At 43.7% G+C, this 20,196-nt stretch overlaps 1 protein-coding gene across 2 annotated transcripts in view; it reads right to left on the bottom strand.

The window, feature by feature from the left end:
• The window catches only part of NUP153 (nucleoporin 153), an 84,002-nt gene that overhangs the window by 8,029 nt on the left and 55,777 nt on the right, over nucleotides 1-20,196 (bottom strand). For both annotated transcript variants that reach the window (XM_029945659.1, XM_029945660.1), the window contains 7 exons: nucleotides 19,912-20,049; nucleotides 19,058-19,156; nucleotides 17,960-18,050; nucleotides 13,482-13,607; nucleotides 10,228-10,854; nucleotides 6,370-6,564; nucleotides 2,867-3,748 (listed from right to left, as the gene is read on the bottom strand). In XM_029945659.1, coding sequence (XP_029801519.1) covers nucleotides 2,867-3,748; nucleotides 6,370-6,564; nucleotides 10,228-10,854; nucleotides 13,482-13,607; nucleotides 17,960-18,050; nucleotides 19,058-19,156; nucleotides 19,912-20,049 — 2,158 coding nt within the window. The remainder of the gene's footprint in view (nucleotides 1-2,866; nucleotides 3,749-6,369; nucleotides 6,565-10,227; nucleotides 10,855-13,481; nucleotides 13,608-17,959; nucleotides 18,051-19,057; nucleotides 19,157-19,911; nucleotides 20,050-20,196) is intronic.

Genomic DNA, 20,196 nt, shown 5'->3' with positions numbered 1-20,196 from the left:
AAGGAAGCACAGAAAGCACTTCTCCCTCCCTACGGTCTACAACTTCATTAGAAAATAGAAACATTAAGTTTTTTATAAAAATTCATTCATCCAATGGACACATTAAACCAAATTTGATGTAAGCAAATACATCCATCTATCCACTTATGGTGTCTGAACTCTGTCTGACATGAGGCAAGCTCTCAGCGGTCGGCTTAATAAGAATAAAAATATCCCTTAAATCCAACACATCCAACAGAGGACTGCGGGCGGCAGCTCAGGCAGTGCGGGGTGGCCGCACTGCAAACGTGGCAATTTACGTTAGCAAAATTGTAATTTATCCAATTGACAGGGCACCCTTCTCTCACTAATCTGTAATCCACTTTTATGACATATTGAATTTCCAAATATGTGCGCATTTGTTTCCTCTACACTTACTGTTACTAGACTGTTTTAATTATTGCAGCTTAATTAATAGTCTGCTTTGATAGTAGTAAACCTGATCCGGGGCCTGCCCTTCTCCCCAAAATTTCTTAGGCATTTTCCCTCCCACGTGAATTTTAAAATTAGCTTAGCCGTCATGTTCCACAAAAATTCCACTAGAAGCTGAATGAAGGCTTCCAGGTGCGGAGGGACTGAGTCACAGGGCTAAAAGGGGGCGCACTGGGAAGACCGTCTACAGCGCGGGGACAATGTGGCGTGGCCACAGATGGCAGTTACACTGTGGGGAGCACGACACACACACGGCTGGGGCATCACTGTGTTTACACTCGAAACTCAAGTCACACTGTCCACTACACAACTAAACACAAGAACACGGAAATTATATTGGGGGGGAGGCCATCCTCACTCAGGAACTCGTATTCAGAAGTAGGTCTTTCTCTTCTTTTATTATGTAGCATGTGTTCTGTTGCTGTTATAAAACACAAACTAGACATGTTAGAAAATACGAGTGACCGGGGCGCCTGGCTGGCTCAGTCGGTTAAGCGTCCGGCTTCGGCTCAGGTCATGATCTCACAGTTGGTGGGTTCGAGCCCCACGTCAGGCTCTGTGCTGACAGCTCAGAGCCTGGAGCCTGCTTCAGATTCTGTATCTACCTCTCTCTCTGACCCTTCCCTTGCTCATGCTGTCGCTCTCTCTCAAAAATAAATAAAAAACATTAAAAAAAAAAAAAGAAAGAAAGTACAAGTGACATTCTTCCGTTTGTTGCTGATTTAGAGGACACCTCCTGGTTTTTATATGGTAATCCTGAAACCACCCACTTTACTGAAGACATTTTTTCAACTGTCCCAATATAGTTCCCTACCAGCGCAGGTCATGCTGTGAAACAGGCATTAGTGCGATCTACAGACAGTGGAGCGCGTGGCTCACTTTCAAGTGGGCTAATGAGAGGTTAAGAGTGTCTGTTTCAATAGGAAGAGTATAGTAGCCCCTAATTATACCCAATTACGCCCGATCGAATTTTTATTCCTTTCCAAACTGTATATAATTTAGTTTTTATTTATTTTTGGGGGGGGGGGAGTGTTTTGGATTTCCAAACAGACAATACACAAAAACTGCTCACACCTACTCACTGAGTTCCATTTTCCTTTTCTCCCCCTCAGGTTGATTTTTCATTCTGTTCCCAGCGTATTGTTCAGAAGTGGTTCATGGATGTTCAATTTTTATTTTTTTGCTTGTCTGAAAACATCTCTATTTTGCCCTTACGTTCAACCAAATTTGGCTGGATATAAAATTATAAGAGCAAAACCATTTTCTTTCTTCTTTTTTTTTTTTTTAACATTTATTGTTGACAGACCAAGGTGCCCCAGATCAAGACCATTTTTATGGGGCACCTGGGTGGCGCAGTCAGCTAGGCGTCCAACTACTGATTTCAGCTCACGGCATAGTATCACAGTTGTGAGATCAAGCCCCGCCCCAGGCTCTGTGCTGGGCATGGAGCTTGCTTAAGATTCTCTCTCCCCACCCCTGGTCCTCCCTTACCTGTGCTCACACTAACTCATGCTCTCTCTCTCAAAACTAAAAAGACCATTTTCACTTTGAGGACAGTACTCCTGTTTCAGTGTATGATGTTACAAATTAGAAGTGTGATGCTCATCGGATACTTGTTTATTTGTGGCAAACAGCTTTCCTCTCTTAGAGAGCATTCAGGGTTTTGGCTTTGGTGCCAGTGAGTGGGCCATTTCCATTTCTAAGGCCAGGGTCTTGCTCTGCACACTCTTGCATCTCTGCTTTGCTCTCTCCTCCACCCGGTCCTCTTCTTGCAATGGCTTGGGAACCAAGTGGACTCCGTCTGTCTCCACCTCTGCACGGGCTCCGGAAATCCCACCTCACCAAACTAGCATCTATGTTCCTTGCGCTGCTCAGCCCACACAATGATTTTATTTCACCAACCATGTTTCTTAAGTTGTAAAAAAAAATGCTGTTTCATTTTCCCTTCAGGATTTTAGTTTTCAGAATCGCCTCTAAGTTTCAGAGGTTAACTATATTTGTCGTCTATGCTCTGTGGATGCCTGAGGACTGGTTAACTATTTGTGAACGGAGGCCTGCATGGAGAGATTTAGTGAGAAAATACTCCACGAGCTTACAGAAGAAGGCCTATCTTCCTGAACAAAGCTCACACAGGAGGGAGAGCCGTGGACAAGCGTGCGACACCGTGCGCTCTCCGTCAGCCGTGTACTTCTCAGAGTCAGACCCGTAGGTAACATCGCCGCCTCGCACGGGTTTGGAGCAGTTGACACAGGAACCCCTAGCTAGGCTGCTTCCCAGAGAGAGGTGACTGGCCTCTCTCGACTGTGTTCAGTGTCAACCATTCCCCGACCCGCCGCATTTGCCCAGATATCAGAGACGCCTTGTAAAAAAGAACAAAACAGTGTTTAATACTGACCAGCCGTAGTACTGGCTTGAGCTCCGAACGCGAAAGTGGCCTTTGTCGGCTGTTCTGACTCCTTCTCAGACGGCTTTGCCGCACTGAAACTGAAGGTGGCCTTTGCCGAACTCTCATCTTTGGTCTGCTCTGAATTCCCAAAGGCAAACACCGGTTGACACTTTGACTCCTCACCGTCCGCCTTCTTCCCAAACACGAGAGAGGTGGAAGTGACCGGCTCTTGCTGGTTCTCTTCTGTCCTCCCCAAAGCGAACAACGAGGCAGACGGCAGGGGGGCGGGCTCTGCGCCGCCGAAAGCGAACCCTCCCTTGGTGGCGGGAGTGTCTTCTTTGCTGGCTTCGGGCATCTTCCCTGTGAGCGGAGCCACCGACACGCTCTTGGCTCCTATGGCCCCGAAGCCGAAGCCGCTCTTGCTCTCGGCGGCCGCGCCGGCAGCAGCGGCCGGGGCCGGGTTACTGACTCCTGCACCAAAGCCGAAGCCCGCAGACGGAGGTTTAGGGAGCTCCTCTTTCTTCTCCTGCTGCCCAAGAGCAGGCACCCCAAACTGAAACGGCGCTAACGACGCTGTGCTGCTTAAACCCGAAGAGAGTCCGAACTTAAAACCACTATCGTTCTTGTTGTCCTTTTTAGCTTCCTCAGGCTTAGACTCGGACGTAACTCCAAACTTAAAATCTCCTGGTGGTTTTGAAAATTTAAAGCCTTCACTCATGGAGTTTGGAGACTCGGAATCTGAAGACACACCTATTTTGAAGCCTCCCTGCTCTCCAAATTTAAAATCTCCAGTGCTTGTTAAAGTCTGAGAAGGCCCAGAAGACAGTGATGGGAGACCAAATTTGAAGGATGAGGCTGCTGGGTTCGGAGGCAAGGAAGGTGTGCCGAAGCCTTCAAAATAAAAGCACACAAAGACACGGAATTAGCGTCACCCTCTCAAACCAAGCGTGCCCCTGAAAACCAGAGACACAGGCTCACTCCGTGAAGGGCCGCTGTGAGGTGTGAAGCAGCCCACAGAAACACAAACTAGCTGCCCAGTGATCAGCATGAGAGTCACACCTAGATCCCCACAACTATCCTGACATGCCACTTACCATCTGGGACACTGGCAGAGACCACACAGACTTAGTGAGACAGTAATGGTGAGGCGTCTCGGAAGAACACTTTACACATTACACGGGGATGTGTAACCCAGCACGAAATTTGTGGAAGGCAACTGCCAATGTTTTCCAAAATTTCCAAACATATGTATCCTCTGACCAAGCAATTCTATGGCTAAGTGTTCATTTTTTTTAAACCTTATTTATGTGTTCACTTCTTTAAGAAAGGCAGACAGCCACCGCAGCACCCCACTCCGACGTGCCTGGAGTCCTGGAAGCCTGACCCCCTCCATCTGTAGGGGGCTCTCCTGCAGCCTGTCTGGAGGCTCTAGGAGGGAGCGCAGCAATTCCTCTGCCTCTGCCTCAGTAACAGTCCTCTTCTGTCACGGAAGGTCGTCCTGCCGGGCCCGGTGCATGGCTCTGGGCGGGAGTGCACACGGAGCGGGGAGGGAGGAAAGGGCCACCAGCTTAGCCATCACATGGGCCAAATCAACTCTGGAGATCACTGGAGGGGCAGATGTCCCAATCAGAGGACCCGCACATCCTCAATCATTATTTTAAAGAAACTCACAGACACATAAAATGCCATATGCAATCCTAGCCGTTGTAAATGAAGAATGAAGAACAAAGGTGTGTCCAGGCTCATCTGTGATAAAATCAAGGTGGCAGAAAGGCAATCTGATCTCCATTTTCTGACAAAATAGAGGCAGATAAAAATATACAGAAGAAGGGTACATTTGTTTATCATGTGCATAAACAAACTCCGGAGAAGTTGTAAGAAACTAACCACAGTTATTGCCTTTGGCAGGGGAGGGAGAATGGAAAAGGAACCAGTGGAGACAAGAGATCAACTTTTCACTGGAATCCTGTCGTAACTGGAGTTTGAAATCTTGTGAAAAAATGCGTTATTAATCAAAAATTTAAAAATGATTCCCAGCATCAAAAAGCCAGCAGGAGAACTGCACGAGCAGAAGCTCACGCTATATTGACAAGATCAAGGTCTTGGTTGCACAATGCTTTTCTGTAACTGAGTAAACTAGAAACAAAGTACTTGACTGATTAGCTCAAAACAGGAATGATTCCTGTGCCAAGATATTTGTCCATTATTCTGCTTATCCACCTATGAATAATACAGAGGAAAGCCAAACGTCACCAGCCCTCACATCTGTAGACTTCCCTTCTTTAATGATGATACATTCCTTTGTTTTGCTAGGAAACTTAACTGAAAATTGCCAGACTCTCAGGAGCAAGCGGCCTAGCGACATGGTCTCCAAATACCTTAAGTGATATCTCTTTAGGTAGAAGTTAAAAAGGAAGGTGCCAAAGACAACAAGTAGCTCATTACCACCTCTGCCTCAAAGGGACGGATTTAAAGATAAGCTGATTACTGTGCAACAGCGAGCGAGCGATCACGGGAAAAGGGCCACGAGTTAACGGCTACTGGCACGGTGACCTCAAGTGGACAGTAAAGCAGTGATCTAAAACACCCAAATGCAGGGTTTTTCAAACCAGGTGTGACTACTGCCATGTAACTATTTTTGTGGGTTACAACCAATATTTTGCTTCTAAAATGAAAAAGAAGAGAAGCAGGGTAATTTAAACATACTAAAGGGTAAGAACTGGTTGGTAAAACTTGTCTTTCAATCATACAAACACCCTGTGCATGTGACGGGTCACCATGTCAAAGCAGAATGAGTGGCTTCCAGTTAAAAAGTTGGAACGCCACTCGTCCACGGCATGGTCACGAGCAGATCCAGCCTGGCATTCTTTTTTAACGCCCGCCGCGTCTCCCCTGCGAGGTGTGTTCCCTTACAGATTAAAGACCTTCCCACCTCTCCCTGACTGCTCCTTCAGATCCAAAATCTCTTCTCTTTTCTGGCTTTTATCAAAATTTGACTGAAATGTATCTTATATGAAGTATGAAATAAATCATTATTGACTAGGAAGACTTGAAGAATGCGCCTCCAGAAACAATCTTAGCATAAATCTTTTTTTCCCCCTCTTTTTATATTTACAGAAATATGAAGAGAGTTCTTTTTCTGAGACATACCCTAGGAACCCAAATCCCAGGTCCAGAGGACTTACAATATGGCTGTAGGGGTATAAATTCGGGAGATTCATCTCAAGGCCAATGGGTTGTTAACAGTGAAAAACTAGCAGCTGAAACCTCTCAGACTGAGCCACACGAACAAGACCGAGCCCCTCACCAGCTGCAGGGAAGACACCTCCCTGCTGACCAGTTAATCCTCCAACTTTACAGCAACTCAGAGACCGACGTGAGCTCAGAGTGTCCAGAACAATACCTCGTTTTTACATGCATTTTCGGAGAAGGAACAATTCTAAAACTAAAGCTGTCTGCAAATATTTCACTTTAAAATGGCGACACAAGGAGGCTCCTCACCCAGGCCTTACCTTTGAACTCAGACTTTGTGCCTGGCTTTGCACTTTCGCACGCTATGCATTTGGCAGAGTCGGCTTTATTTTGCACGAGGCACACTTCACAGTCCCAGCTGCCCTCCGGTTTCTTGAACTTGTCTAACCCTAGGCAGCTTCCAAAAGACAGAGAGGCTGGGACAGTGCTGCTACTTGAGGCAGGTACCGAACTTCCTAAAAAATAGTAAGGAAACACATATAAATTCCAATCCACGTTATGTCAAAATCTTAAGACACCACTAGGTCTAAATGTTCAATCAGTGTTTCCTATGAAAACAGATAAAATGCCAGAAATATAAACTTTACATTGTTAAAACACTACAGACTCTTCAAATTTCTTTTATAAACAAGCAGCTTACGCTTGCTTGGCCTAGTGACGAGCTCTCTTCTTAACCTGAGGTCTCAATAATTATGGTTTTAAAAAAATCATCATGCCCACAAATGAGAGCCTAAAAAATTACAATGTCCTTGGAGCATCTGGGTGGATCAGGTGATTAAACATCCAACTTCAGCTGATCTCATGGTTCATGGATTCGAGCCCCACATCAGGCTCTGTGCCGACAGCTTAGTCTGCGGCCTGCTTCAGACTGTCTCCCTCTCTCTTGGGGGGGGAATGTGCTCCCCGCCCCCCACTTGCACACACTCTCTCTCTCTCTCTCAAAAGTAAGCAGTAAAAAAAAATTTTAAAGAAATAAAACTAAAATGTCCTTAAGAATATTTGTCAAACAATAGCCAAAGTATAAAAAGAACCCAAACGTCCACTAACAGATGAATGGATAAAGATGGTGTGTGTATGTGTGTGTGTGTGTGTACACACACACACACACTCAGCAATCAAAAAGAATGAAATCTTGCCATCTGCAATAATGTGGATGGAACTAGAGTATGTCATGCTGAGTGAAATTAGGCATCAAATATATGACTTCGCTTATATGTGGAATTTAAGATACAGACGAACAGAAGGGAAGGGAAGCAAAGGTAATATAAAAACAGGGAAGGGGACAAAACGTAAGAGACTCTTAAATACAGAGAATAACGGAGGGCTGCTGGAGGGGCTGTGGGCGAGGGGCACCGAGGAGGACACCCGTTGGGAGGAGCACTGGGTGTCGTACGCAGGGGATGAATCACTGGAATCTACTCCTGAAATCATTATTACACTATATGCTAATTAACTTGGATGTAAATTTAAAAATAATAAGTAAAACAGTGGGGGGGAAAGGGAATTTTTGTCAAATTTTTTCAAACAGCACACAACATTTAAAAATATAAGATACCGGGGCGCCTAGGTGGCTTAGTCAGTTAAACATCTGACTTCAACTCAGGTCGAATCTCACAGTTGGTGAGCTGTCAGCACAGAGCCTGGAGCCTGCTTCAGATTCTCCCTCCCTCTCTGCCCCTCCTCCCACGCACCCGCTCTCTCAAACATTAAAAAAAATATATATATATAGACTATATAAAAGATATAAATTATAGGCAATACCCTAACACATAAAATACACAGCCACCGTCCACATTAATTCTGAGATTTCAAAGCACAGGTCTGTGCCTTTGAAATGATCATTTTTGCACAGAAGTATTCTATTGTCCACGGTGCATTTCAATTCACCACCACCTGCCATGTTCAGGGCATTGGTATGTAACAGACATTTATCAAGGGTCTAAGGACATAAAGATGACCAAAATGCTGCTCACCTTCTCAAAGTGCTAACGGTCTAAGAAGGGGGCAAGTGAACACACACACAGCAATACCATCACCAGAAAGGAAAGTGATAAATGAAAAAAGGAAGAGAGGACTAAGGGGCAAGAGAACAGACTCACAGAAGTGACACATCTTGAGGCAGAAGCACCAGCTTGTGGGGAGCGTGGGGTGCACAGGAAGAGGGCTCCGGAGAGCAGTCCAGAAGCACTCGTGTCAGGAATGGAGCCGTCCATTCCGGCAGCCCGCCTCCCCCCTACCCCAAGTTCCCCGACTGCTGCCCTCCCAGCCACCTGGCCTCTTCTGCGCTCATGCTCTTCCATCTTGCCAATAAAACCTCTCTCGGAGGTTCCATCTTGGGGCCACAGTCACCCGCTCTGACAGCTTCCTCACCGGTACCGCTATCTACATGGTTAGTGTGGCTAATGGCTCTTCCCCCTCACATATTTCTATCTACTTCCTCCCCTTCACCTGAGCCCACAAGCGCCGCTCTATGCCCAGCGGCCCTCACCCCTTGTGTGAACAACAGCCAGTTCTTATTCAGACCTCGGCTCTTGTTTCCTGAAACCCAATCGGTGCCAAGGAGTTTTTGGTCTTCCTCAGTGGTTCCTCCTTTAAAATGACCGGTTCCAAAATTTTGTTCCTGCCACTCCCCTAAGCTGGCGGAGTGCAGGTTTGGGTCATCTTCTCTAGAAACTCCCTCCATGCCTTCATTTAAGTCACCTCTGCTCCCACGGCTTATTTGAAAACTGCAGCCTAGTGACTCCCAAATGTGTGTTTCCAGCCCCGAACACCCATTACAGTACATCCCAAGTCCTCGCGTGTATACGCGTGTGAGCCGCACGGCTTCAAATCAGACCAGCGCGTTTCCAGCTACACCTTGCTCTGTGCCCTGAGCGGACCGCACCAGTGCGCATCTCCGGCCCCCGCGCCTGCGTGCACCGCTGCAGTCTCCCCATCTGTCCTCTGCCTCCAAATGTCACTGTCTTCAAATCTAGCCTCCAGACGGCCACCTAGGCAGCGTGTCAAAAAACCACATTTATCTATATCACTCCTCTGCTTAAAATGACGGCTCACCATTTACAGGATGTCAGGTTATTTAATAAATACACAAGCTTTCTTTATTTGTGAGTAACAATTTACTTCTGAACTCAGTTTTAAACTCCCAACCAACTCAATTAATTTTGGTTTCTTGCATGATCAAAGGCTTGCTTTCTATTTTTTTAAGAGGACAAAGAGTGATGCCAGACGGAAGGAGAAAGTTATTTCAGAATGAAGGTTCTCAAATCTTATTCCTGTGGAGATGTCCAGTGAGGATTAGAGCCACATCTCAGCTCTCGAGTTCAGACCTGGGGCACAGGCTGGCCAATTCCAAGCTTTCCACGACAGACGTAAAACTACACACCCAAGAATAATGCAATAAAAAAGGAAGTATAATTCCCACGACATCCATAACGGTTTTTATTTAGTACCCAGGTTACTGTGTATCTGGACCAAATAATTATACGAGATCATTACGAAAATAGTAAAGAGTCCTCTCCAGATGTGAATCTTCAGTAACTGTTTCAAATTTGAACAGGGAAACAGGAAAGACTCGACCCTAACCCCACCCTTCTGGCTGCCTCCTCAGAACGCGTCGCTGGCAGCATCCCTGGCAGCGTCCCCGGGCAGCGAGCGCACAGCTGCAGGCCCCCCCGCGACCGTTCAGCCACAGCTTTCTCCTCAAGGAAGACTGTCCACCCCGAGGGAAACCTTCTCGGGAACGACCGTCTGCCACCCTCACTCCTACTTCGAGGAAAAGAGACGAAGCTGTGTTTTGTTCTGAAAACCGGCAGAGAAAGACTGCCCTTGCTAAGATCTTTCGGCATCTGTATTAGTCAACTTTGAAAATGATCATGAAAGACAAGTTTCTGATAAAAGCGTGTGTCCTGGGCGGTGACCACGGCGCCCATCCTGAGCGAACACGCAGGCCCGGCCCCGGGCAAGTCACTTCACCTCAGACAGCTTAGGAAGGTTAGGACGCAGGAGGAAACGCTCATCCTGAAACATTAAACATATTGAGGTTGTTCCTAGCGGAGAATAAATGTTAAGTGTCCTACTAAAATAATGAACAAAATTATCCCCAAAAGCCATACACGTACCTGGCTTCTCAGACACACAGGACACACATTTACTGTCTTCTCCATTATTAGAAACACAGCATACTGGACACTCCCAAGATCCCAGGGGCCTTTTAAATTTATCTGCAAACCCTACGGCGCCCGTGGTCGCAGTGCAGGTGGGAGGCGAAGCGGCCACGGTCACGGCGCTCGCTGCAGCCACTGGCAGCGTCAGGACTCGCTTCACACCAGTTCCGGGTTTCGGTGTCTCACAAGCCACGCATTTGATCGCCTCAGGTTTATTTTGCACTAAACAGGTGTCACAATCCCAGGTCCCGACTGCTGGTTTAAATTTGTCTCCAAAACCCGTCCCTGATGTAGAGAGAGTTGACTTGTCACTTCTACTTGGTGTTCCAATTCCACTTTGCTTAGCAGCATCTTTTGCTGGCACTTTTGCCGCTTGACAGGCTACGCACTTGTCGTCTGTGGCTTTGTTCTGGAGCAGACAAGTGCCACACTGCCACGACGGTCCAGACGGCCCGGCTTTCAAACTCTCTCCAAACCCGACTCCTCCAGAAGAAAAGCTACTTATCGCTGGCCTCGTATAAACGACTGGGCTTGTGGTAGCAGGTGGAGCAGCAAGAGGATCCGTCTTTGGTGACGTGAAAGCTGTAGCAGGGAGAAGAGTGGCCGTGATTAAAAACAGAGAGAAGCTGTCTCATCAGGATTTGACTGACGTGCTAGTACTGGGAGAACACATATTTACAGACATTTATTGCAGAGTTCCTAAATTCCACCATGAGTCACTTAAAAGCAGAGTTATTTTTAACCTAGGCAGTATCTTTTCTAAAGTTTGTTTTTTTTAAGCGTTTATTCATTTTTGTGAGACAGAGAGTGACAGAGCACGAACAGAGGAGGGACAGAGAGGGAGGGAGACACAAAATCTGAAGTAGGCTCCAGGCTCCCAAGCTGTCAGCAGAGTCAGATACGGGGTTCAAACCCACGAAGCGTGAGATCATGACTGGAGCCGAAGTCAGACATTCAACTGCCTGAGCCACCCAGGTGCCCCGGCAGTGTTTTTTTTATTTGTTTTTTAACTATTTATTTTGAGAGAGAGCAAGAGGTGGTAAGGGGCAGAAAGCGAGAATCCCAAGCAGGCTCCAAAACATCAGCACAAGGCCCAACGCGACATTCGAACCCATGACCCTGGGATCATAACCTGAGCTGAAATCGAGTCAGACGCTTAACCGATGGAGCCATCTGGGCGCCCCAACAGTTTTTATTAATCACATAATCAGTAGGTGACACACAGACCTAATTCAAACTGTACAAAAGACGATTTGTTTACAGTGTATCATCTTCCTCCTCTAGGAATTTCTACTTACTGTAATTCACCCAACATCTAATTTGAGGCTCCGATGTGTAGTCATTTCCTGACACCCCGCGGTCATCTAGGTCTGGCTCTCCCCTGTCCCGCCGCAGCACCGATCTACAGTTTGCCAGCAGCCTTCCTCCCTCGCCTAGTCTTTCCTCCGGGTGTTCCCCTCGCTGATCTACTGCCGCGGTGGCCTCTACTTCCTTTTAGTAAAACCCAGCTGAGCTGAGCAGGTATGCACATTACACAGACGTCCTCCAAAGTATGACAGAGTTGTAAGGATTGGTTTTAATTATACTACCTTCATGTAGAACTTTAAAATGGTAACAGTTCAACGAGAAATATGATGATAAATTCCAGAGATGAACCAGACCATCGGAAGGGGCTAGAGATTACAGACATGAGGACCCAGTCTCCCCTCGAGGAGCCAGAGCTCATGTACTCATATACCTGCCAGGGAGTCGCCAAACCCTCAGGCAAACAAACTGGCTCAACAGTTCTCCTGTATGATCACAGAACCTTTCACACTGTACGGGCACACTTTTCGTAACCACCAAAGGTGTGCTTAGACAATTAAGGTATTTACACAGAACCACGGGAAAACAGGAACTGAAAAAAGTCTTTGCACTACTGAAACTGCGGTCATTCAACTGAATCAATTCACTCCGACTTTTATCCATGGGAATGACCTTACAGTCCTTTACTTTGGACCAATTAACCTTTGTTTTATATACACCAATAAACTCAGTGACCTGTTTTTCCAACTTACTGCACACCAAAGGAAAAGAAAAGTGGAGGGTAAGAAGATACAGAAGATTGTCAGAGATTTTCCAGAACTGCAATCAATCCAACTTAGAGCTGGTTTAATGGTTAATGGTTAATTTGAGGCACTGAGGTTGGCACAATTTTAACAGTAATCATATCAAGGTTTTACAGATTTATTTTCCTTCCCCATTTTCAGGTTTTCTTAATTTCCTGGAAAAGAACATAGGACTCCTCCAAATTCTTGCTATTTGAAGAAAATTAAAGGGGAGGAGGAGTGGGCATCATGAATGCAAAGTATAACTTATATGAAGATACAGTGTATGGACTTGAGGTGTATCTAACCACTCAGTTAACTAGCCCGGGCACTTTGGAGTTCTGCCCCAATGGCGTCAAAGGGTCTAAATTGTAGGGACCCCTGTAGTCAGTGTACTCATCTATAAAACGAGAAAGCAAGACCAAAGAGACCTACACCTTGTTGCAGAAGCCAATCTTATCTGGAAATTCTTATTCAATTATACATGAACACATCTATCTCCTCGGTAAATCTAAATTCCCTCCGAGTGACTAGATCACCTTATAAACATTTATACAGTAGTATGCAGTCAGAATTGTAGCTGTCCTCTGATTTTCAAACTGAAACCTTATTTCTACTTGACAAGCTCTAATCATTGCCTTCGAGTCATTACTAGCTTTCAAATCTTGTTTCAAGTGAGTACTATCCCTTACATATACATATGCTCAAATCATCTAGTGTTTTCTTTCTGTTCGGTCTTGTAATAAGACGGCCACAACTGGGCAGTGACCTGAGAAGAACAAAGCAGTCCAGCATCTCCTCAGAGAAAGATCCGTCCAGGTGTCTCCTCAGGTTCACTTACGTTTATTCCAGTCTGGCCTTTCTCTCTATTAAAAGGCAATTCATCTTCCCTTCCACACTTCCCTCTGTGTCTCCTGCTGTCCTTGCCTTCCTGAGAGATGTCATTTTAGGACAGCCTTTGAATTCTAAAGAAGAAGAGTTTCTAAGAGAGTTACTCTAAAAGAATTACATCTACATTCAACTCAATTTCCTAAAGAAAACTATACCACAGACAACAATAAATTAAGACCCCAAATATGTAATGAAGATTTTAGAGGAGTTCAAAGGCAGCTCTTATCTTACCAGGGCTTTTGAGAACATCCAGGACACTTCCTTCTTTCAGGATTTTTGCAGGTCTAAACGGACCCTCACAATCTTCATCTATCTTCTTCTTACAGTGTGTACTATTCACTGCAGTGATATCTTGAGCTGTAATTTTTTAATTAGAAAAGATACTATGTCAAGAAAGAGCACTGGATCGAGTTAAATGTATTAAAAAGAGCTTTCAAAGCCAATTTGAATCAATTTCTAAAACATCACAGAAGTCACTATAATTCAAAGATAATGAACAAATTTACTTAAAAGTACAGAGTTAGTTATTATAAGAAAGTAAAGATACTATTTCCCATACTATACACTGTATGTTTTTCTCCTCCAAAAGGGCAAAAAGTATAAACTATAATTGTCATCCAATGAACTAACTGGTAATCAAAAAACTCAAATCCGAACACTGGAGCAGCTATGGCACCAGGAGCAAGGCCCCAAATGACAAGAAATATGTGTCAACCATACAGCAATTTACAGTACTGATCAAACCAAACTTTCAATAAATACTCAACTGAGCCAGTTATTTCATTTCTAGAAATTCTAGGATTAAAAATACCCTTCAGTTATAATATTGAAAACCTGGATGATAAATGCTCAATAAGGGACGGAGTCTATCAGTTATAAAACGCTGACAGGACGGAATGCTGGGTGGCCACAAAACCTCATTCTCAGTACAGTTCTAGGTAAAGATGAGTTAGAAAGTGCAGAAGGTTTTAAAGGACACAAGCAGGAGTGACGGTGGGTGAGTGACTCTTTTCTTATGGCTTCTTCTTTTTATGTTTCCTAAACTTTCCAAAATAAACAAACTCTTAGATTTCAAATAAGAAATCTATGTTTTCAGTATGATGATGCCTTTGTGCTTCTATTTTTTAAGGGGGGAAGTTTCTGTTTACAGATGAAGTATGTGTGGAATTGTTTCGCTATAACCTGATAGGTGTGTTTCTGTGTGTGAGAATGAAGGGGAAATGAGAGAAAGAGAAACAAGATTGGTCACAAAATGTTAAATGCTGAAGCTGGGTAAACAGTACATGGCAACTCAGTCTACTACTTCTGAAAATGTTTCAAGTTTTCCATAATAAAAATAAGGTTTTTCTTAAGTGTTTGCCAATTTTAAAAGGAGTAGGTGAAGAAGTTTCTTAAAAAATCCTACCTACCTCCACCTCACACCATAAACAGAAATCCAAAATCGATCAATGATCTAAATGAGAACTAAAACCATAAAACTCTTAGAAGAAAACGACCATGGATTTGGCAATGGATTCTTAGACACGACATCAAAAGCACAAGCAAAAAAAAAAAAAAAAAAAAAAACCTGAACTTCACCACAATTAAAAACCTTTGTGAATCTAAGGACATTACCAAGAAGGTGAAAAGACAATCTACTGAATGGGAGACATTATTTGCAAATCATATATCTAAAGGACCTAATATCCAGACTACATAAAAATGCTTATATATCAGCAAAAAAAGGCAAACCATCTTAAAAACAGGCAAAGGACTTGGACATTTCTCCCAAGAAGATAAAGGGCCATCTAGCACATGAAAATATGCTCAACACCATTGGCCATTAGAGGAATGTAAATCAAAACCACAACTGGGGCACCTGGGTGGTTCAGTTGGTGAAGCGTCTGACCTCAGCTCAGGTCATGATCTCGCGGTTTGTGGGTTTGAGCCCCACGTCGGGCTCTGTGCTGACAGCTCAAGCCTGGAGCTTGCCTTTGGATTCTGTGTCTCCCTCTCTCTCTGCCCCTTCCCCACTCACAGTCTATCTCTCTCTCAAAATTGAATGTTAAAAAAAATGTAAAAAACCAAACACGACAAAGCATCACCTTACACCTACTAAGATGGCTATAAACACAGAGTGAAAAGTAAGCACAGCGAGAATGCGGAGAAATGAAAATCCTCATACACTGCCAGTGGCAATGGGAAAGGGACCAGAGGCTGAGGAAAACAGTTGTGTGGTTCCTGGAAAAGTTATACCTGGAACTACCATTGAGCCGCCCACCCCATCTCCGGGCCACGCCCTGGAGCACTGACACTACCACCGCTCAAGCAAACACACATGTGTGAATTTTCGAATCGGCACTACACACAATCGCCAGAAGCCGGAAGCTGCCCCGATGTCCACCGATGGGCGAACCGAAACACTCCAGTCTATCCATACAATGGAATGCCACCCAGCCGTAAAAGGAGTGAAGTGCCAGGGGGCCTGGCCGGCTCAGTCGGTAGAGCATATGACTCTCAAACTCAGGGTCTTAAGTTCAAGCCCCGCACTGGGAACATGGAGCCTACCTCAAATTAAAAGTAAATAAATAAATGAATTTTAAGAAAAAATAGTACTGATAAATACTGTAACACAGATGAACCCTGAAAACAGGTAAAGGAAGCTAGATGCAAGTCACATGGTAGGATTCCAGAACAGGTACATACATAGAAACAGGAATCAGACTAGTGGTGGACAGGAGGTGGAGGGAAGAGAAATGGGTAATGACTGTTTAATAGCTACAGGTCTCCTTCATGGGAGGTGGGAAGAAAGTTCCAGAACTAGACAGACTGTGGTGGTTGCACACCATGAATGTACTGAACACCACTGAATTTGTTCCTTTTCAAATGATTACCTTACATGAATCTCATTTCAGTAACAAAAACATACAAGAAACAAACCATTATACCTACTACTTCTTATAACTGTAACTGTGTCAAAACTGTGTCAAAACTATACTTGTATCACTTTGTCATAGTCTATCCTCCTTCAGAATCAAAACTGCCCCGTGTTTAATAATTTAAAGTAAATTTTAAGGCTACCCTGCAGTGTACTCAAACTGATGGAAAAAGATAGTGAAAAACTTAGCACCTGCCACTTCCGCATTTTCAAGCAGCCTGTAATGACAAAGCGATGAGGATCATTCTCACAATTCTAGATATGCCACTCATTAGAAGTGCCTTGAAAATATGGAGAATGTCCCAGATGTAATGAAATACAAAGGTAGTTTTAACAAGTTGCTGCTCGTCCAGTTATCATCAGTAATGCATTAGTGCACACTGGGGAAGGACTGTCGTGCCTTTACGCATAACCACCTGTGAAAATGGCAATTTGTAGAAGTCTTTTATTAATATTTATTTATTTTAAGAGAGAGAGAGCAGCAAAGGGGCAGAAAGAGAGGGGAGAGAACCCCAAGCACGCTCCACACTGTCAGCGTAGAGCCCAACGTAGGGCTCAAACTCACGAACCGTGAGATCATGGCTTGAGCCAAAATCGAGAGTCGGACATTTGACCGACAAAGCCCCCCAGGCACCCCAGCAATTTGTAGAAGCTTATTCTTCCTGAATTCATAATAACTTTTGAAGAAAAAATCTCTTGTGGTAAAAAGTACACCTGAAATGTGCTTGTTACTACTTTCTCTTACACAAGGCTGTTTTAGTCAATAAAAAACAGGACTGCAAACACCAAATTGCTATTTTGTGCCACTCTCATGATCTACGCTCTCATCTTCCAGCTTATCCAGAGCTAGACCATCTAGCTTCTAGGTCCTCGCGCTTTGGTTTTTCTTGCTGTTGCTGCTGCTGATTTTATTCTATCCTTTGAGGGAGGAGCTAGTATTTTTTAAACCCTCCCCACCCCTCACTCAGCGGACATGCCAGTCACTCCCCGACACCCGGCTCACCCCACTTAAAATCACTCAGTGTCTTCCTACTACGTGCAGGTTAAACCCCAATTCTTTGAGCATGGCATTCAAAACTTTTTAGAACTTAGAGCTACTTCTTAGCTTTGTGACAAATTTTCTACAGATTTCAAAAAATATGCTTTTTTCTCTAACTCACGCAGCCCTGCACTTGCTGTTTACCTCTAAGGTAACAGGCCCTTGCTCAAAACGTCCTGACCTGAGTAACAGCCCGATGATCCTCCACTTCCTAACAGCACACACTTCACGGAAACCACCACCATCACAACAAAGTCTATGACTTAATGATCTGGTTGCTCACTTCTCTCCCTCAATCACCCCCATCCTGACAAGTCACGTACCGCTACCTGCAGAGGCCAGCACAGCCCTAACACAAAAATGTCTGAACACCTAACCCAGAGCTGCAATCCGCCGCAATTAGAGTTTCACCTCAGTAACAATGTAGACAACCCCTGAATTCCTTATGAGATTTCATTTATAATAAACTGTCACCTTATTTTAATTAAACAAAGACAATGGGTACACTGCTGCTGTGACTACCCCTTCTCATAACCGAACTGCTAACAGACCCATTTAGTGAGCTATTTCTGAGAAGGGTTACTAAAAACTATTGTCAAAGGTTGACATGAGTCCCTGCTTGCTTTTTAGAGCTAATTTCATTCATATGAAAGCGTTTATAAGAAGTGCCAAAGAGTAAAGAAAGAATTTGAAATACTAATCCAAAGTATGTAACCATTTTTATGTAAAAACTTGGGAGAAACTTTTACTTACCTGAACTACTACTTGTAATTGGTTCTGAAACACTACTAGAGCCAGAAAGTTCTGCTGTTTTTGCAACAGGCACACTAAATGTAAATCCAATCTGTGAGGAGAAAAGGGATCCCTTAGTAGTGTACTTAGTCTTAAAACAAATATCAAATATGGAGCTTTTTCTTATTCCAAGTCAAAACAAAACACAAAGACACTGAATTTCAGATAGAGATTACAATCTCTGAAACTGAGGTGCTTCTTATGATGAATGGTGTTTTAGATCTAAACAGCATTTTTAATTTCTTAGGTATTTTTAAATTCAAAGCAGTACATAAAAGAACGTGCTTCCAACGCTCATTCCTAGATTTCTATAGGCCATTTTCTAATAAAAAGTTGAGATTTTATGGACAATGGAGAGGTTTCAGGCACACAACAGGGAAAATTACAAAATGATCCCGAACACCCAGCTGTGACAGAAAACAAGAGCACAGTGAAAAACACAAGGCAGCATGTAAAAATGCGATGCATGCCACCGATGCAGGGGGCCCTTGAACATCAAACGTATTCTATCACCCAAAACACTTCTTTAATTATGAAGAAATACACACATATTATGAGGCATAAAAACCCAAACGTTTCCATATTAAAGGCGATTCAACAGATATGTGAAGCAAATGCAATGTAACTTGGTTGACTGGGTCTTGATCTTAATTGGCTCTGGGCCATTAAAGGACAATCTGGGGCCAATGGGGAAACCTGAATAAAGACTACATTATTATTATACTATGTAACAGTTACATGGATAGAATTGTGTTGTGGTTATGCAAAGGAATGTCCTTTTTTCTTAGGGGACATGCGGAAAAGCTATAAGGGTATGAAGGTGTTTGCATCTTAACTTTCAGATGATCAGGAGAAAGTGCGTGTGTATGGGTGTGCGTGTGTATACATGCAGTGAAAATAAACAGTATTCAGTCGTCCAAGTTTTCTGTGCACTGACGTTTTTCAAGTTGGAAGAAAAACAATGGTTATTTCTTACCACCAGTGGCATGCTGGATTTGATAAATACACAGTATGCTTCCGAAACCAATCAGCATGAACTATTCCTTGCTTGCTACTTACGGACGACTGAGGTAGGACATCTGCCTCGGTAGATTTCACAATTGGAGACGAAAATCGAAACATGGGACTGCTGGGACTGTTGGGGGAGGCCACGTGTACCTGGGTGTCCAAACCATTAAAACAACACAAAGAGTCTTCAGTAAGAGGAATCGACAAATAGACCTTAATGTAAGTAAACTATTTATTTCAAAGAAGCCAAAAACAATTTATTTCCTTCTAGATGTCAAAACCACTTGTTAAGGGGCACCTGACTGGCTCAGTCAGTAGAGCACGAGACTCTTGATCTTGGGGTTGTGAGTTCCAGCCTCACGTTGGGGGGTGGAGATTATTTAAAAGATAAAGTCTTAGAAAAATAAGTAAAATAATAAATAAATAGTTAAAACGTCTGAAAAATAAATGGTAATTTTGCTATAAAACCTGGCATCCCCTTGGAAAAGGAGTATACACTATCGTAGAGGAGAGTATTTATCTAAAGGAAAAAAATGCCATCTATAAGATTATGTTCAGAAAAAGTAAAAGCCAGGACGAAAGCAAAAAACATTTTAGGAGTAGTTAATCCTACTTGAGAAATAAAAACATAAACTCATTCTTACAAAAAAAAGTATCTTAAATCAGAAACATTGGAAACAAACGTACAATGATCAGTCTCTAAGGCACTGTCAGAATTAAAGAGCACTCCATTATAATGTATCCCTTTATAGTGTACACTTTAAAAAGCAAAACACCATTTCCATTTTTCTCTTCTGATTCTCAGTTATTAATTTCCATAGCAAGAACTTATCATTGCTTTTAACAGAACACTGTTTTTTAAAATAAAGAACAAAATCACCCCTATTTGTACAATAGTTCTGTACCTTGTTGGTCAGTGATTGCGAAGGACTGATGGGTGACGGGGAGGAAGTTGTGATCACAGAGGAACTAAAATTGAAGGTGGGCAGTGAAGAACTGGTGATGGGTAGAGAGATTTTCGGCAATACTGGCACTTCCACTTCCTAAAAACAACATGTTTCATAATGAGAGATTTCATCTTTCAGGTCATTCTTTTATCCCTACTTGTTTTCAGGTGGAACTGAGATTAGGCAGGAGGCAGCAGCACACAGTGCTAACAGCGCGGGCGTTCAAATCAGAAGAACGAAAGA

The sequence above is a fragment of the Suricata suricatta genome, chromosome 7 (genome assembly GCF_006229205.1).
Source record: "Suricata suricatta isolate VVHF042 chromosome 7, meerkat_22Aug2017_6uvM2_HiC, whole genome shotgun sequence".
Lineage (NCBI taxonomy): Eukaryota > Metazoa > Chordata > Mammalia > Carnivora > Herpestidae > Suricata > Suricata suricatta.
This window is presented reverse-complemented; position numbering and strand designations above follow the sequence as displayed.